Source organism: Ochotona princeps, chromosome 26 (genome assembly GCF_030435755.1).
Source record: "Ochotona princeps isolate mOchPri1 chromosome 26, mOchPri1.hap1, whole genome shotgun sequence".
In the NCBI taxonomy this organism is placed as follows: Eukaryota; Metazoa; Chordata; class Mammalia; order Lagomorpha; family Ochotonidae; genus Ochotona; species Ochotona princeps.
The window spans coordinates 3,121,756-3,137,233 of NC_080857.1; the positions used below are offsets into that span (position 1 = coordinate 3,121,756).

General features: G+C 57.2%; 1 protein-coding gene across 4 annotated transcripts in view; it reads left to right on the top strand.

Moving 5' to 3' along the window:
• Positions 1 to 15,478, top strand: part of BCL11B (BCL11 transcription factor B) — a 75,073-nt gene that overhangs the window by 23,428 nt on the left and 36,167 nt on the right. For 2 of the 4 annotated variants that reach the window (XM_058655571.1, XM_058655570.1), the window contains exon 3: positions 11,724 to 11,939. The exons of the other annotated variants lie outside the window; for them this stretch is intronic. In XM_058655571.1, coding sequence (XP_058511554.1) covers positions 11,724 to 11,939 — 216 coding nt within the window. The remainder of the gene's footprint in view (positions 1 to 11,723; positions 11,940 to 15,478) is intronic. 4 annotated transcript variants of the gene reach the window in all.

The following is a 15,478-nucleotide window of genomic DNA, read 5'->3' on the forward strand; positions in this document are numbered from 1 at the left end:
CGAGGCGCACAGACGACCTCGGGGCCAGGACTTTGAAGCACTCAGGTACTAAAGCGTCCCTCCAGTTGGTGTGGGAATGAGTCCTACCACCAGAGCTGGCCAGGAAGCGCTATACAACTGCAGAGAATGCCTGTCCGTCCTTAAATACACCCCACTCCACCGTCACGGAGAGTGGGCACCTTGCTACGACGCCCTTGGCTTTTGCTTCTTGTAAATCAGCCTGGTGTTGCTTAAAGCGCCCAACTGCGTGTCTTCCTTGGCAGCCCCAGAGCCTCCCAGCTGGGCACGCTAAAAAAAATACCCAAATCAGTGAGTCTGGAAAGACAGTTTGCTGTCCCCGGGACAGAACTGGCTCTCCTGTGCCTATGCTTCAGAAGAGCTGCGCAGGTAGCTGCGGAGAGTGCAGTACACGTGGGCGGTACACGCGTGCATCTGTGATGTGCCTCGGAGACCGCACCTTGCACTAAGGTATCAGGCAACAGTGTCTCCGTGGGCATTTGGGTTGTTCTTAAGAAAAGTCTGGGATTGAGCAATTGTTATTGTTTTTTGAAAAGCCCCAAGGAAAGGTAACAGATTCGGTCCTTGGGAACTCACAGTGCCTACCAGGCTTGGGCAGGGAGGGCTGCGTATGTGCCCAGACTTGCTGGAGGAGTTCTCAGATGTCCATTTGTAACAATTCTAACAAGATAGAATCTGCCTGGGAATATCTGTAAATACGGGTAAAGATGTCCATTCGCGGATTCTCGCATTTGATTAATATTTATGTTGTCGAATTCCTTTGCAGAGACAGACGAAACACAAATTATGTGTGTGTGTGTGTGTGTGTGTGTGTGCAGCTCCCCCCTTGGTCTCGCAGTGTGTGCTTGCTGGAGATTTTTGGAGATGTGTGTGTGTGTGTGTTGGGGCAGTTGCTAAGGTTTTGCTTGCAGTGCAGGAGCCTGTGGTTGGTGGAATTTCTGGCTGTGACACTGAGGGCCAGGTTGGGTTCTTATCATCTTTGTTTTAGACCTCGACAACCCATTGGTGACACGGATTTTGTCAGAGTTTACCCCATAGGTTTGGTTAGGGTCTGTTTGGGGCCAAGTGATGGGAGGTTTTCTGAAATCCTCCAGGAGGGGGGCAACAGGAAGGGGCCCCCAGGCGCCTGTGGCAGGGTGGGCTGCCTGGCCAGGCATTGTGTCCTCAGCCCTGAGAAGCATGAGCAGGACTGAGTCCAGGAGTGCTGCTTGGGGACACACCTTGACGTGGGCGGGGAGGGGAGGTCCTGCCTGCTGAAGTGGAGGGCCAGTAGAAGCACCAGGGAACTTGCACTTTCTTGGTTTGACAGGTCCCTGCTTCCTACAGGATTTTCTGCAAGACTGGTGTCCAGCGTGGCACCTGAGACCTGGTCAGACGCTCTGTAAATGTTTGTTGTTGGAGTGGCCGGGGCCTGATGCTGCTGCATCCGCAGAGGTTGGCCTGCCAGGCTGCCGGCCTGGAATGAATTTGCTTCCTGAACAGCTCAGGGTGAGGCAGTTCATCTGTTAGCTTCTTGATCTGGCAGGCAGGCCTGTCCAGCGGCCGACTTTCCTGGCGTCATGCAGGTCGGAGTCCAGAGCGGTGGGCAGGAGGAAGCAGCGGCTGATTGCAAGTGGAGGCTGTAGTTGCTCCTGGCACTGGGGGGGAGGGGGAGAGGCGGGTGGCTGATTGACAGTAGGAAGGGCATCAAATGGAGGAAGAATGAAGGGCTGTGGGGAGGACCCGGGCTTTCCATTCGGAAATGCAGTACCCATTGGAAACCCTCCTTTGCTACGCCCATTCATTTTAGAGGCCTCCCCTCCCTTGGTGTTGGGGACTGCCACGTGACTCAGTGACTCAGGGTCCGGGGCAGTGTTGTTGCCCTTAGTCTGAAGGTACCAGAAAAGGTGTTTTCCTGAAACCGGGCCGGGACTGGAAGCCTGCCTGCAGCAGGTGCCCCCCAGTGCACGCGCGGTTGGGCCGAGTGCATCTCCTGCTTGCGCCTTGCTGCCAGCTCTGGAAGCTCACGGAAGTGGGCAGCTGTGCCCCTGGCGCTCACAGCTGGCTGCTGAGGCAGGGCACCCAGGCTTGGGCAGCCTGCCAGGCTCCTTGCTTACTTTGCCGTGGAGGTATTTTCTTCCAGGAGGCTTGGTTGCTGTTTTCTCGCGAGTGCTGCGTTAGGGCGAGCTACGTTAGGACCCTGGCAGGGCTGGTGAGGAAATGCAGGTGTTGGCTGGATGCCTTGGGTTTGTTCCCCACCGTGGGCAGGGCCAAACCCTCAGGGTGAGGGAGTGTGTGTTCTCCCTGCTCCACGGGGGTCTTGCTGCCTGGCATTGGCACCGCGGTGAGGATGGCAGAGACCCCGGCCTGGGCTGGAGAAGGCTTGGAGCCAGAAGCCGCCTGGTGCTGCTTAATTGAATGCAGATCTGGGTATATGGGCAGGGTAGGCAGTGACATTCACCCCTCTCTCCACCTGAAGTCTTCACCGTCCCTCCAGCCAGCCAAAAAAAAAAAAAAAAAAAAATGGGGAGCACAGGCCCAGATCTCAGGAGCCCCTGTGAACAGTGTTGGTATGAGCAGGGTGCTGCACTTCTGTTAGTGGCAGCTCGTTAATTAACCGGCAGATCAGGGTTGCCCCCTTCTGACACATGCGCCCACTGCTGGTGTGGAGTGGCAGATTTTCAGGTCTCCTACAACTTCCAACAGAACCAAACCGTTCCAGAGCCTCCTTCCTGGCTGTCCCCCCAGCTCCCCACCTTCCCCTGTCCCCTCCCACCCACCCTTCCCTGAGGCCCGAGTGGGCTTGAAGTTGAGTGGAGGACAGCCATGTTAAACACGGCTAAGTAAATCATGTTTACGCTTGGTGTTCTTGGGAGTGAAAAAAAAATCTGTTGGCTCCTTCCACTTCCTTATTTCTCAGCGTTTGCTTCCTACCTGTTTTTGAGTACATGCCCAGAAGTAGTAGTTTTGTCAAATGAGGGGAGAATGCCAGCCAGCCAAGCTTGCTGCCAAGGAAGCTGCTGGATTTTGCAAAACAGAGTGACGTTTTTTAGTGACACTGATTTTTTTTTTCAGAGAAATTAGGATGTAGAAGCAGGGTTTTAACGTGTGCTTAGGGGAGGTGAAAGTAAAGCTATCCAGGCACACTCAGGGCACCGGGGCCGTGCAGCGGGCTGGCCAGCGAGACCCAGGCGCACTCAGGGCACCGGGGCTGTGCAGCGGGCTGGCCAGCGAGACCCAGGCGCACTCAGGGCAGTGGGGCTGTGCAGCGGGCTGGCTAGCGAGGCGAGGGAAGGAAGGGCTCAGCTTTCTTCGCCCCTGGCTGCTCTAAGGGCAGGGGGTGGTGGCTGGTGGAGGCAGACACAGTCTGGGCTCCCAGAGCTAAGTCAGGTGCCCCAAGTCATGCTCCCCCTCCCAGGTGCTGTGCTGTGAAGCTTTTTCTTTCTGGTTTCCCAGCCTCTGGAGCAGTGCTGGCTCCACTCCTTGGAGCTTGCCGCACAGGCTCCTGCCTGGACTGGGTTTGCATCTGGCAGGAGCCTGAGCTGCCGCACATCCCTTGATGTCCCTACAAAGAACAGGGCATGGGTGGGGGCGCCGGCCAGGGGCTCCTTCTTGTCTGTGCTGCTAGTTTCCCCCAGGGTTTCGGGGGGGTCTTTGAAAAATCACTTCCATAATGGAGTGCTTTTGCTGGACAAACTTCTTGTGTAATCACAGGCAAATACAGGCTGCAGATTAGAAAATCAAAAAATCTTTTTAACAGTTACAAAACCTAGTAAGTGGCTGATAAACATGGGGTGTTCCTGGAGGGGGACCAGAGCCTGTGTGGCCATAGCATCTTTGTGGGGTTTCTCCTGCGACGTCTCTCCCTGTGTCAGAGATGGCTGAGACCCCCTAAATAAAAAAAAACCAAAAAACGAAAAACAGCAAATCAAAGTCAGTGTGCTGCAGCCCCCCCTCCCCAGTTTCTGGTGGGAATATTCCGCACTAGAAATGAGATTTCCACGGAGGCCTGTGCTGCTGGCTTCTTTAATTACATTAAACACTGAGAGTGGCGGCAGCTCCGCCGCCCGCCTGCCTGCGCGCCCGCTCCTGCGAGCGTGGCCGGCTGCAGTGGGGAGGAGCACCGCTCCCTGTGTTCATGCGCCGCCGGTCTTCATGAAATTAAGCCCGCCACGTGTTAATATATATATATATATATATATATATTTTATTGCCGATTCTGTTGTGCACATAAGCCCCCCACGTCACCGCTGGTGTGTTTCGGGACAGAAACGGATTTCACGTCAAAAACTGAGTGGGAAAGTGACACTCTGGCCGCCTCCTTCAGAAGGGAACGCATGGTGCCTCCTCCTGCCGTGCCGATAAGAAGGCTTGTAGTATGTATATGAAATGCCATCTACCTACGGAAAACTCAGTTCAAGGAGCTACTTAGTTGAAAGTAATTACAGGCCTGTTCAATTTTTCAGTCAGTGACATTTGAAACTTGGCGTAGACGCGTAACGAGGCCGTGGAATGATTTTGTTTCGACGTGACGCGAAGCAGTGCGCCTCCCTCCGTGTGCTGGGATGGTCATCAGGAAATGGGAAAGAACCACCGGCAAAGGATTCCAGCATCAGCAAACCCAGGCCGAGCTGGATTTTTTTTTTTTTTAATTATGTAGTAGCAGAGCTCCATTGCCTGTGCAGCAGATAAACGCGCGTGGAAACCACAGATGCAGCCTTCTCTGTAGTTTGACTTTTGTCCCGCCTCACCTCCTCTGGCTCCGTGCATGCGCACCTGTTCCTCTGCTGGCCTGGTGGAAGGTGACAGTCTGGTCTTGTTCACATTTCTGAGACAATGTGACATTTAGGTGGGCTTTCTGGCTGCTCTGGCCTTGAGCGTCGTGGCCACCTCCACGCTGGGCACATGGCTATCGGTATGTTCCGTCCATTGGCTGTGCTCTTGTCCTTCCTTCTTGGGGACTCTTGTGGCCTCCCTGTAGGAAGTCCTTCGTGCGAAAGCTGGCCTGGGGGTCTGTGGGACTTGGGAGCCACAACAACTTCCTGAAGGCGCCAGGCTGTCAGTGCATTTGAGAGAACACGAGCTTTCACATGCCGGGTCAGGCATGGGGCAAGGAAGGTGCTACGTTCACCCCCACGGTGTAGGGGCAGCTGCATTTCCTGGTTCATGGCTGCACACGACATGTGACTTGTGTGTTGTTAACTGCGCATTCCTGATTCTACCACCCAGTTCTGAGGGGACGTATCTGAGGGAGACCTGGCCAAGCCGATCACTGCAGTGTGGCTCCCTGAGTCCCTGTTTGGGAAAAACTCCGGTTCCTCCTGCTTGGAATCCTCAAGGATAAAGCCAGCGTGATGCTTCTGTTTGCGTGCCACACGGGTTCAATCCTGTTCCAGCGTGGTGGAGCACACACTCTGCGCCCAGGATGCCCTGGGAAAGAGAGAGAACAGCAGGGTGCTTGGTGGAGCAGTTGTGTTGGAGGGCAGCAGGATGCCCAGGGTTGAAGGGGGCAGCTCCCCAGCTTCTGAGCAGAAGGCCTAGATCAGGGTTTGGGGGTTCCCTTCTCTGGTGGCCTGGGGAGAGCCAGAGGATGTGCCTGCTGGTGTCTGTTGTTGGGCTCTGGACGCACGCAGGGCTTTCCACCTGCCTGTGCGGTTGCTAGGTGTGTGTGTGTGTTTAGCTGTGAGTGCAGATAGGATCTCTCCTTTCCAACAGACTGTGCGCACACACCTTCTGACTAGTCGAGCACATGGCTTCCCCTGCTGCTACCCCAGGCTCCAGGGCAGTGGTCCTGGCGTGCTGAGGTCGCCCCAGGGGGAGTGAGATTCATTTCTCTGTGCATCTGGAGGTTGCTTCCAGTGTTGAGGTGTATCTGATGCCAGCTCAGGGGTTCCCCTTGCCCCCTCTATGGGAGGGAAGCACAAACAAGAGCCCACTGACCTGGGCTGTGGGGTGGACGGGGGAGCCTCCACACCAGAGCATCTCGGGGAGCTTGGCGTTGGCAGCCGGTGGCATGGGTGCCCTTGGAGCCCGAGAAGGGATGTTGCCCATGCCAGTTTCTCATGGTGAGGTTCCCTGCACGAGGAAAGTGGATGTCTGGAGGGCAGTTGTGGGCCTAGCCCCGTGCTTGTTGGTACAGAAGGCTGGGGGCGGCATGTCTGCCAGTGTCCAGGCGTACAGTGGGCTGGGGCAGCATGTCTGCCAGTGGTCAGGGGTTTAGTGGCAGTGGATGCAGGAGGGCAGGGCTCAGCATGCTTGGAGAAACTGGCTTCTTTGCCCCTTCTCGTGGTGGACAGGGAGGGGGGTCCTGGTGTCCATACTGGGCCTGGATGGTGTGGGTGGAGGTCTCCACAGTTGTGTGCATGGTGCTGGTTGTGCACAGGTAGCTTGAGCCCAGAGACGAGCAGCTGCCTGTGTTCTGGGGTGGGGCTGGCCCACCTGTCCCCTCCCTGGTGCCCAGGGACCCCTGTGCTCTGGAGCCCCGCTGGCTGGTTGATGAGCAGCCCTTCTTTGTAAGACCTTGTTTTGTCTTGGGGTTGCCCCTCTTTCTAAGATCATCCCTGGACAGCCCGGGCCTGGAGCCCTGAGATGGCTACTAGCGCTGAGACGACACAGTCCGGGGACTTGGGGTGTCCTGGCTCCCTGCCTTGCACGTCTGGGTCCCCAAGGCTTAGGCCAGTGCTGCAGGGGTTGTGGATCTGCAGGTTTTTGCAGCAGCATATTGTTTATTTTGCTTAAATGCCTGCATTCCCCTTTTTGCTTTGTTTTATTAGTAGTAGTATGATTTTATTTTGTTATCATGGCACGACTGCGATGTCCAGTCTTTGATGGTTAAGCAGGAAAAAGGGGAGGGGAATCAGACCTGCGGAGTGAAGGAATTCCTTTTCGAGGTTCGCCCCCTTGCGCTGCGGAGCTCTGCGCTTGGGCAGCGGGAAGCAGAAGGATCCCCGGGGGTGGGGTGGCAGGGCCAGGCCTCCTGGGTGAATCCCCATGCCTGTCTCTGTTAAGGTGGCTGGCCACTTGGAGATAGGAAGTTGTGGAAGTGAATGTCATCTATGGCTAATTAGATGCGTTTTAACCGCAGGCTCGTTTTACCAGTTACTGCTGTTGTTGTGTAGGCCTCTGTGTGAACCCGGGGCAGAGCAGCCAATGGGTGGGGCTTGCCGGATGGGTGGGGACACCTTTTCTTGGTAGTGTCTGCCCCTGTGCCAGCTTGGGCCCTGAAGGTGTCCAGGTCAGGCCAAGGCCTCTCCTCTGTCGGCACTGGCTCCTGACTTCCTTGGCTTGAACCCCGGAAGGTCCTGAGCTCTGCAGGTGCCAAGCAGCAGTGGTTACTGCAGGCCCCTGGAACCACATGGACAGGCACAGGCAGCGTCACCACCCCCTCAGTGCCCTGGACACACAGACACTGGACTTCCCTCCATCCTCTCTGTAGCAAACCTGAAAAAGAGCCTGTTTCCTGTGGGGGTGGGAAGGGGGTGGGAAGGAGGTGGGCTCAGACGGGGGTGAGGGTTTCTAACTGTGGTTTCCCCTCCCCCCTCCATCCACTGCATTTTTATCATCCTTAAGACAAAGTAGCTGGCAAAATATTGAAGCGATCAGAAAGCAGTGTTTCTATTTGCCGGTGCGCGAGCTGGGTTATCTGCCTATCTTGTTTGTGAAATTTGGGGCTGCCTTTCCCGAACGCTGCGTTCGCCTCTCAAATCTTCCCAGCTCCCATTTCCATATTTCTGCGCGCTTGTTCTTTGTTAATCACTTGGCAAGCGCTTATTTGAATATTAAAAATTTCTTTAATCATCAAAGGCAGGAGCGCAGTCTCATGAATATTCATATTTTCCCCCCTCCTCAGACTGGATTGTAGTTCATTACCCTGCAGTAAAAGCCAAGCAGCCATCAATCGCCCTCATTACAGGCTCTGGCGTTTTGATTGGCTGCCTGCTGCCCAGAGCTGCTTTTTTTTTTTAAATTTTTTCCCCTTCTCCTATAAGCTGTCTTGTACCTGCCGACAGCAACCCCCCCAACATCACCAATGGAAAAAAAAATCAGCAACGCAAGAATACATTTTTACAGTCGAAAAACAACTTTGCAAACTTGTCCAGCGGTCCCTGTGGCTTGCTGCTTGCTGCCTTGGCGGCCACCAACGCCACCTCCCTCGAGTCTCCCTGTCCCCGCCCCTCCCCCAGCAACCCAGGGAAAAAGGGGGGAGAGGGAAGAGAGAGAAAATTAAATAAATAAATAAAGAGGGAGAAACTTGAGCCTCAGAGATGAATATTTGTCAAGAGAGTTGACGTAAGTTTCATTTGCATAATGACTTTGTACTTCTGCATTAATAAAATTTGCATATGAAGCCATGTTAATTACTCCTGATCATGCTTTTTGCATTCATGCATAGTAATTTTCTCCGACTTGTGAGAATTAATGTCTTGGCATGGGAGGAGGGGGCGCGGGGCCTGTCAGGTTTCCTTGCCAGCGTCCCTCGCTCACAGGCGCTGGCTGCCTGTCTGTCCCTATCGCCTTGCTTGCTTCATGACTCATTTCTCACCAGCAGTAGGAGTCCTCGGCTGAGGACAGAAGGAACCACCACACGCCCCAGGAGGAAGGAAAACACAAACACAGCGCTCCTCCCTGGGGAGCTCAGGGTCTGTGGTCTCGCTCCCCGAGCCCCGTCCCCCGCCCCCCGTGTGGGAGAAGGCGCCCCTTAGGATTCGCTGTCCTGGGAGGAGGCTCAAGGCCCTCTTGGAGCTGGGCAGGGGGCTCCTGGGTGCGTTTTTGTGTTTGCACGCTGTCGGGGCGGTGGGCGTGTTTGCCAGGCTAGTGCGCATGTGTGAGGGGCAGAGCCTGGCGCATCTGCCAGGCGGCTGGAGGGGAGGCGGCTGGAGGGGAGGCCGCTGCAGGCCCCACGGAGGCTTTGCCGGCATGATCTGCTCCCTGGTTTGGGGACGGCAGGTGCCTCTCAGGGCTGTGCTGGAGGTGCCCCTTGTCGTGCAGCCAGGAGGCAGATATGACCCGCGGAGCTTCAGTATTTAATGTTTCCCTTTTTCCCCATGAATTAAAGCTGACTTCCCTGAGAGGCACCCTGGGCAGGCTGGGTTTTGTTTCTAAGCCACCTGGATCCCAGGTCATGCCAAGGCAGCCTCTTGGAGTCCCTGGACTTCAAGCCTCAGGGAAGGTGTGTCTGCAGGGGCTGCAGAGGAAAGTGTTTGTTTAAAGAGGTTGCGTGAGCTGCTCCTTGGGTTCCGGGCATGTTGGGTGAGGCCTAGAGGGAGCGTGGGACGGTCCGGAACGGCTCACAAATGAATGAAGGAGTGAAAGTGTGGCAGGGGCCGTTGATTGAAGGCTACAGTTAAGGTGAGGGAACGGAGGCCTGCAGCCGTGGCTAAACTTAGGTCGCGGCCGGCTTGGTGGAGGAGGAGGAAGAGGCATTGGAGCCCGGTGTGCCTCAATGCCCAGTCCCCCGCACCCCACGCCCAGCCCTGGGCTTTTTCCTTGGGGCAGGTCTGGGTGCCTCGGAGCTGGGGACTCTTGGCATTACGCAATTCCAGGCTGCACTTTTAAAAGCTGGGCCGGACACAGAAAGCTCTCGTTGCGATGTGCAGTCAGCGTCACTGTGGCTGCTCTTTGCTGCTCTCCTCTCCATCTGCCGCTTGCTGACCACCGCTACTTTCCCGTTTTGCTGGCTTTCCTTGCTCATGACACTTGAGACCCTCAGAGGGACACAGCACATGGCTTCCGCTGTCACGTCTGCTGGCGTTCGCAGCAGCTTCCGCAGAGCAGTGTTTCCAGTGCACCTCTTAGCAGGGCTCTGGGTTGAGGCTGGCCCCACCCCGGAGAAGGGGGAGCTTCCGTGGGCAGGCAGGGGGCTGTGCCAGCCCCAGACGGTCTCCACTGTCCTGCTGCCGTCCGCCTGCAGGTAGATATCCTCAGGGTCAGGATCCTAAGGCAGCCTTGCCTGCAGGGTGTGCCTGGCCCTGGCCTGACATGCTGTGGGTCTGCCCTGGACAGACTGGCCGGAGCCCTGCCTTTGAGTCTCGCACAAGGAGCAGGGTGGGGCTGGACAGGTGTTTCTCCTTGCCCTTTGCTCTGTCTTCTGCACAGCTTGGCTCAGCTTCCTCAGCGCTGGGCCGACCACGACCAGGCCAGAAGGAGTGCTTGTTGGCTCTCAGCCCTGCAGGCAGGGCTGCAGAACCCGGGAGACGGAGCCTGGACCCGGGCTGTGCAGCCCCGAGTGGTGGTGCTCAGGGCTCCAGGAAGGCCGCAACCCCAACGGGAAGCAGAACAGAACCAGAAGTTGAAGACAGTTGGGGTCAGTCGTCAGGGCTCCTCACACCTCCGTTTCCCTCTGGGGAATGGGCTGGGGTTTCCTGGTGCCACAATGGGCCAGATCTGCTGATGGGTGCGGGAGATGAGGCCCTCTTCGACAAGTCAGAGAGGCCTTCCAGAGATGTGTGAGACCATTCGTGGACAGGGTCAAATGCACAGTGTCCAGTGCCCAGCACAGGTGGCATTCCTGGCCGTAGGTGCCAGCACTCTTCAGAGCTGGGAGGGGAGCTGCTCAACGTGAGGCTGGCATCGCGCCAGACTGCTTGGCCACGCCCTGCCTGGGCCCTGGGCCTGGTTGCGAACAATCTTCCTGGCTCAGACAGGCCTGAACAGCAACCATGTTAGCTTTGGCCTGAGTCCCACGCTGGGGGTCTTCTCCAATGCCATGATGTCTTCCCTGATGTGATGGGGGCGGGGGAAACGGCTCGATGCTGGAGCCAGACAGCTGGGGGCTCAGTGGGCCTGGCTGCGAGGGTCTGCCATTTTCTGCCTTCTCAGCCTCAGTTTCCTGGTCTGTACAATGGGTGCCTGCCCGGGTGGGTGTTAGGAGACTCGTGTGACTTCCTGACAGGCAGGGGGCTTGCAGGGCCCTGTGGCTCTTCTGGGGAGGGGGTGGTCTGTGATGGGGCGGAGCGTGGAGTGGGCGGTCCTCAGCGGGGTGGGCGGGCTGAGGCCTCCCTGGCAGAGCCCAGCTGCCGTCATCTTGTTGATGTTTTCTTTCCGTCTCTCTGATGCTTCCCCAATTATTTACCCGGGGAGTTTGGGCTTCTTCACTTGTGGTTTTGGCAAGGGCTTCACACAAATGCTTTGCCCTGGTGGTCTCTCAGCCATTTAAGATAAACGGCCAAATCAAATGCAGGCCTGCCTCGCCCGGGAGCCCAGGCGAGCCCCGGCCCTGGCCCCACGGTGGTGCTGTCAGGTGGGCGGGCCACCCAAGCCAAGGCTGGGACCTTGAGGGGCCCCTGGGCAGTGCTAGGGCTTCTTGGGGTGGAGCACCGAAGCCTTCTGGAAGCCTCGGCTGTGGAGACACCCCCATCCCAGCCCCACCGCTCCTGGTAGTCAGCTCGGCAGTGGGTCAGACCCTCTTGGAGGTGGGCCTGGGACACCCCAATAGTCAAGGCATTGAGCTTCATGGCTCTTGCAGGGAGGGCTGGCTCAATTTTGGGGGGCAGATTCTCAAATGGGTCCCACCTAATGGTAATCCCTCCCTGGGTGTGGGGCCCCCTGATAACCCAACCTGGCAGCTGTGGCCCTAGACCTCTCTCTAGCGGTCCCCTGACCCCCAAAGGTGGGCTGCAGCCCCCTTGCACAGTGTGGCCCCGGCCCTGCCCCTCATCCCTTGCTCCCTTGTGCAGTCTGCAGCCCGCAGTCCGACTGACCAGCTTTTTCTATTGTTTTTTCTCCAGGGCCGTGCAGGCCTGCCCAGCTGCCAGCGATGGCCCCCATAGCTGCCTCCTCCTCCCACCCTCACACATCCGTGATTACTTCACCTCTGCGTGCCCTGGGCACTCTCCCACCCTGCTTCCCCCTGCCGTGCTGCAGCGCACGCCCCGGCTCGGGCGATGGGCCTCAGGGTGAGGGTCAGACGGAGGCTCCCATTGGATGCCAGTGTCAGTGGTCAGGTAACAGACGCCGCCACCGCGGGGGATGGGAGGGCTCCCGGGGATGGTGGGCAGAGCTGGGGCAAGCTGGGGCCCCCCTCCTACCCCAGGGCGACTTCTGGTCTGCCAGGGCTGTTGGCAGAACTGCAAACAGTGGCCTTGGGCCCCCAGCACCGGGTGGGCCCCCCACCTTCCTCTCAGGTCCCCAGCTCTAGGCTCCCTCTCTGTGTCCCGAAGGCTTAATTGGATAACGTTTAACATCTGAGGCTTCCTTCTGCCTCTGCTGTTGCTGCCCGTCTCCCCCCACTCCTGCCAGGCAAGGCTAGGGAGATTCCTGGGGTGTCTGTGTGTTCCACTAGAACCATCCAAAGTGTGGGTTCTCTCCTGGGACCAGGTGTTGCCCGTTGACTTGGAGGAGGGGAAAAAAAAAGTAGCTCAAGCAAGGAGCTCAGAAAATATCAGGGAGGTGTGGGGCAGAGGCGTTTTGGGCGGGGCAGGTACCTACTGTGTGCCATCAGGGGACTGTGTGCCTGGCAGGCCCCAGGCTTGCGGCATGGAGGGGACAGGACCGTGCAGTGGCCCGGAAGGATACCTACTGTGTGCCTAGCCCTGGCAGGCCCCAGGCTTGTGGCATGGGAGGGGACAGGGCCGTGCAGTGGCCCGGAAGGGTACCTACTGTGTGCCTAGCTCTGGCAGGCCCCAGGCTCGTGGCATGGGAGGGGACAGGACCGTGCAGTGGCCCGGAAGCTGGCCTGCACTCTTTCTCTCCATCCCCACCCTCCCACCCTTGCAGCCTGAAACCTGGGTGTGTCCGGGGGCCCTGGGGATCCGCAGCCTTGTGAGACATGCTGTGGTCACCTGGTCCAGGCTGCTGACCCAGACACACGTGGTGAGTGTCCTGGTTTTCGTGGCAGGGATCCGGAAAGGAGAGGGTGGCTGTGGGTTTGTTGTGTCCCTGCTTTGTCACCAGGCGCGTTATGCAGGCATCTTCTTGACTTGGGAGTTGAGACAAGGAAAACTATTTTTATTGGGCAACTTTATTTTCTTCTTTCCATGAAAGCTGTCTCAGGGGACAGTCCCTACTGGAGCCACAGCTTTGCCTGGAAGTCCTGAGGCAGCCAGGAGCCTGCTATTGGGGTGTGGTGGGGGGAGTCAGCCTTCAGTACCCCCTGCTGTGGCCTCTTATGGACTTGTGCCTTAAATGGCCAAAGCAAAGACCAAAATCACCTGGGAAGGACTCAGAGCTGCCCGTCCTGGCTGCTCTGAGCTTGGTGGCTGAGACTGGGGTCGGGGAGTGCCTGCCCAGGCTCTCTGGATCGGGCACTGCTTGTGGGTCAGGTGCATACAGGGAAGTGGTCTGCTTCTCTCCTTGGGTTGCCCCGGACTCCTTGCTTTGAAGCAGATGTGTCCCATCAGGGGGCTGGGTCCCTCCCTACTGTGTGCCTGGTGCTGGGGTGGGAGTGGGGGTGTTTGTATGGTGCAGAGTGGGAGCTGTCACGTGGGGAAGCCGAGGCTCTGGGGGAGAGTGGCTGGGCCCAGGGTGTCGAGCTGGGATGTGTCCTGGGCACCAACTACCCCTCTTCTCACGGAGCCCCCGTTGCTCTGTCTGCATCTGGTGGAGGGCAAGCCAGCTTTGCACTTGCAAATATGCTTCGGCTGTGCAAGAACTAGGCCATGCACCATCCTCCCACCCCTGCTGGCTTCTTTGAGGGACCTTGGATAGAGGGGCTGTCATGCGCGCTTTGATAAAGTATTCAGAGGGCATGGTGAGGGTGGCGGGCAGCAGGGAGGAAAGCTCTTTGCTTGTTTACATCTCAAATGCCTGCAACTGTCTGGGCTAGGTTAGGCTGCAGCCAGGAGCCAGGAACTCAATTCAGTTCTCTGACATGGTCATGTGATAAGGACACAACTTCTTGGGTTGCCTCGTCGGGTGCATGTTAGCAGGAAGCTGGGGATGAGACGCAGGCACTCCCATGTGGGGGCCTCAGATGGCATCTTAGCTTCCCCACTGAACGTCTGAGCTTGGGTGTGCACTCGGGGTGTGGTGCCTGAGCTTGGGTGTGCACTCGGGGTGTGGTGCCTGAGCTTGGGTGTGTACTGGGCTGTGGTGCCTGATCTTGGGTGTGCACTCGGGGTGTGATGCCTGAGCTTGGGTGTGCACTCGGGGTGTGATGCCTGAGCTTGGGTGTACACTCGAGGTGTGGTGCCTGATCTTGGGTGTGCACTGGGGTGTGGTGCCTGAGCTTGGGTGTGCACTGGGTGTGTTGCCTGCAGCTGGAGCTGGAGGTTCCGCACCGCAGCTGAGGGGGCGAGGCTGAGAGGGGCTTACACTTCTTCATTCATTCTTCAGCTGGAGTCCAGCTTCCCAGCCCCTAGTTTGTACGAAGCCTGCAGATAAAGCAAGAACCGGGCCTGGGGGCCTGCCTGCCTGCGGCTTGCAGTGTGGGTGGGAGTGGGGCTTGTGGAGTGCACATGGGATCTGTGGTGACAGAATAAAGAAAGGTGACGGGGCCCGCAGGAGGCAGGAGTGGGACCTGGGCTCCTCATCCAGCCCCTGCTTCATCTGGGGCTTCTGTCGGCTCGTCCTCTGCACTTGATGAGCCTGTGTGGGGAGAGGAGTGAGGCAGGTCTCGCCTTCCTGGCTGGAGAGGCCAGGGCCTGGGTCTGCTCTTGCCTCCAGGCCTGCATTCTGCTGACCACTGCTGTCCTCTTCCTTTGCTGGGGCCCCATCAGCAAGTATGTTCCTTGGTCTGCCGTTTTCTGATTGCTTGCAAGAGGTTTGTGTGCCCACTGTGGTTTCTGGCCCCACACAGGGTTGTCTGCCTAAGTGTTTCAATGCCTGTTGAATCAGTAGTTGGAGTGGAGTCGTTGGATCTCCAGGAAGCGTCAGGAAGCTCCTGTTCACTGTGACCCTGTTGGATGGGGACACATTGAACTCGTCTCTTCCCCAGGAACACGCCGAGCTCCTGTGCACCCGTCTTAATTGTGTGCCCATGGATGCACGTGCAGTTATTTATAGGAGGGGACAGCTGTGCAACGTGTGCCAGTGGGTATCCCGGATGCAGCCCTGCCTCACAGGACCCCATCCCCAGGCCTCCTGAGGGTGTCCGTGGAGAACGGGCACTTGGTCTCTCTCAGGGCACCTGGGCACTGAGCACTTACTTGAGACGATTCTATGCAGGTAGTTTGGCAGGGTGGCAGTGATGTGCATGTTGGGGTCTTGACCGTCACCCCAGCTGGCTCATGGCCTCGAACAAGCCATGTCCTGTTTCCCTTTTTGTGTTTTGACACAGTTTCAGAGGAATGGGATTGGAAAAAAAGCTTGTTTGAGTGCCAGTTTTGAAATCCATGCAGACAAGGGGTCACCAACAGTGAACTCTTAATTCCTTTTTCTCATAAACTTTCTACAGCACTTTCATATGTATGTGTATTTTTAAAAGATTTTTATTTTATTGGAAAGTCAGATATACAGAGAATAGAAGAGACAGAGAGAAAGATCTTCCGTCCAGTGATTCACTCCCCAAGCAGCAACAACGGCTGTAGCTGAGCTGATCTGAAGC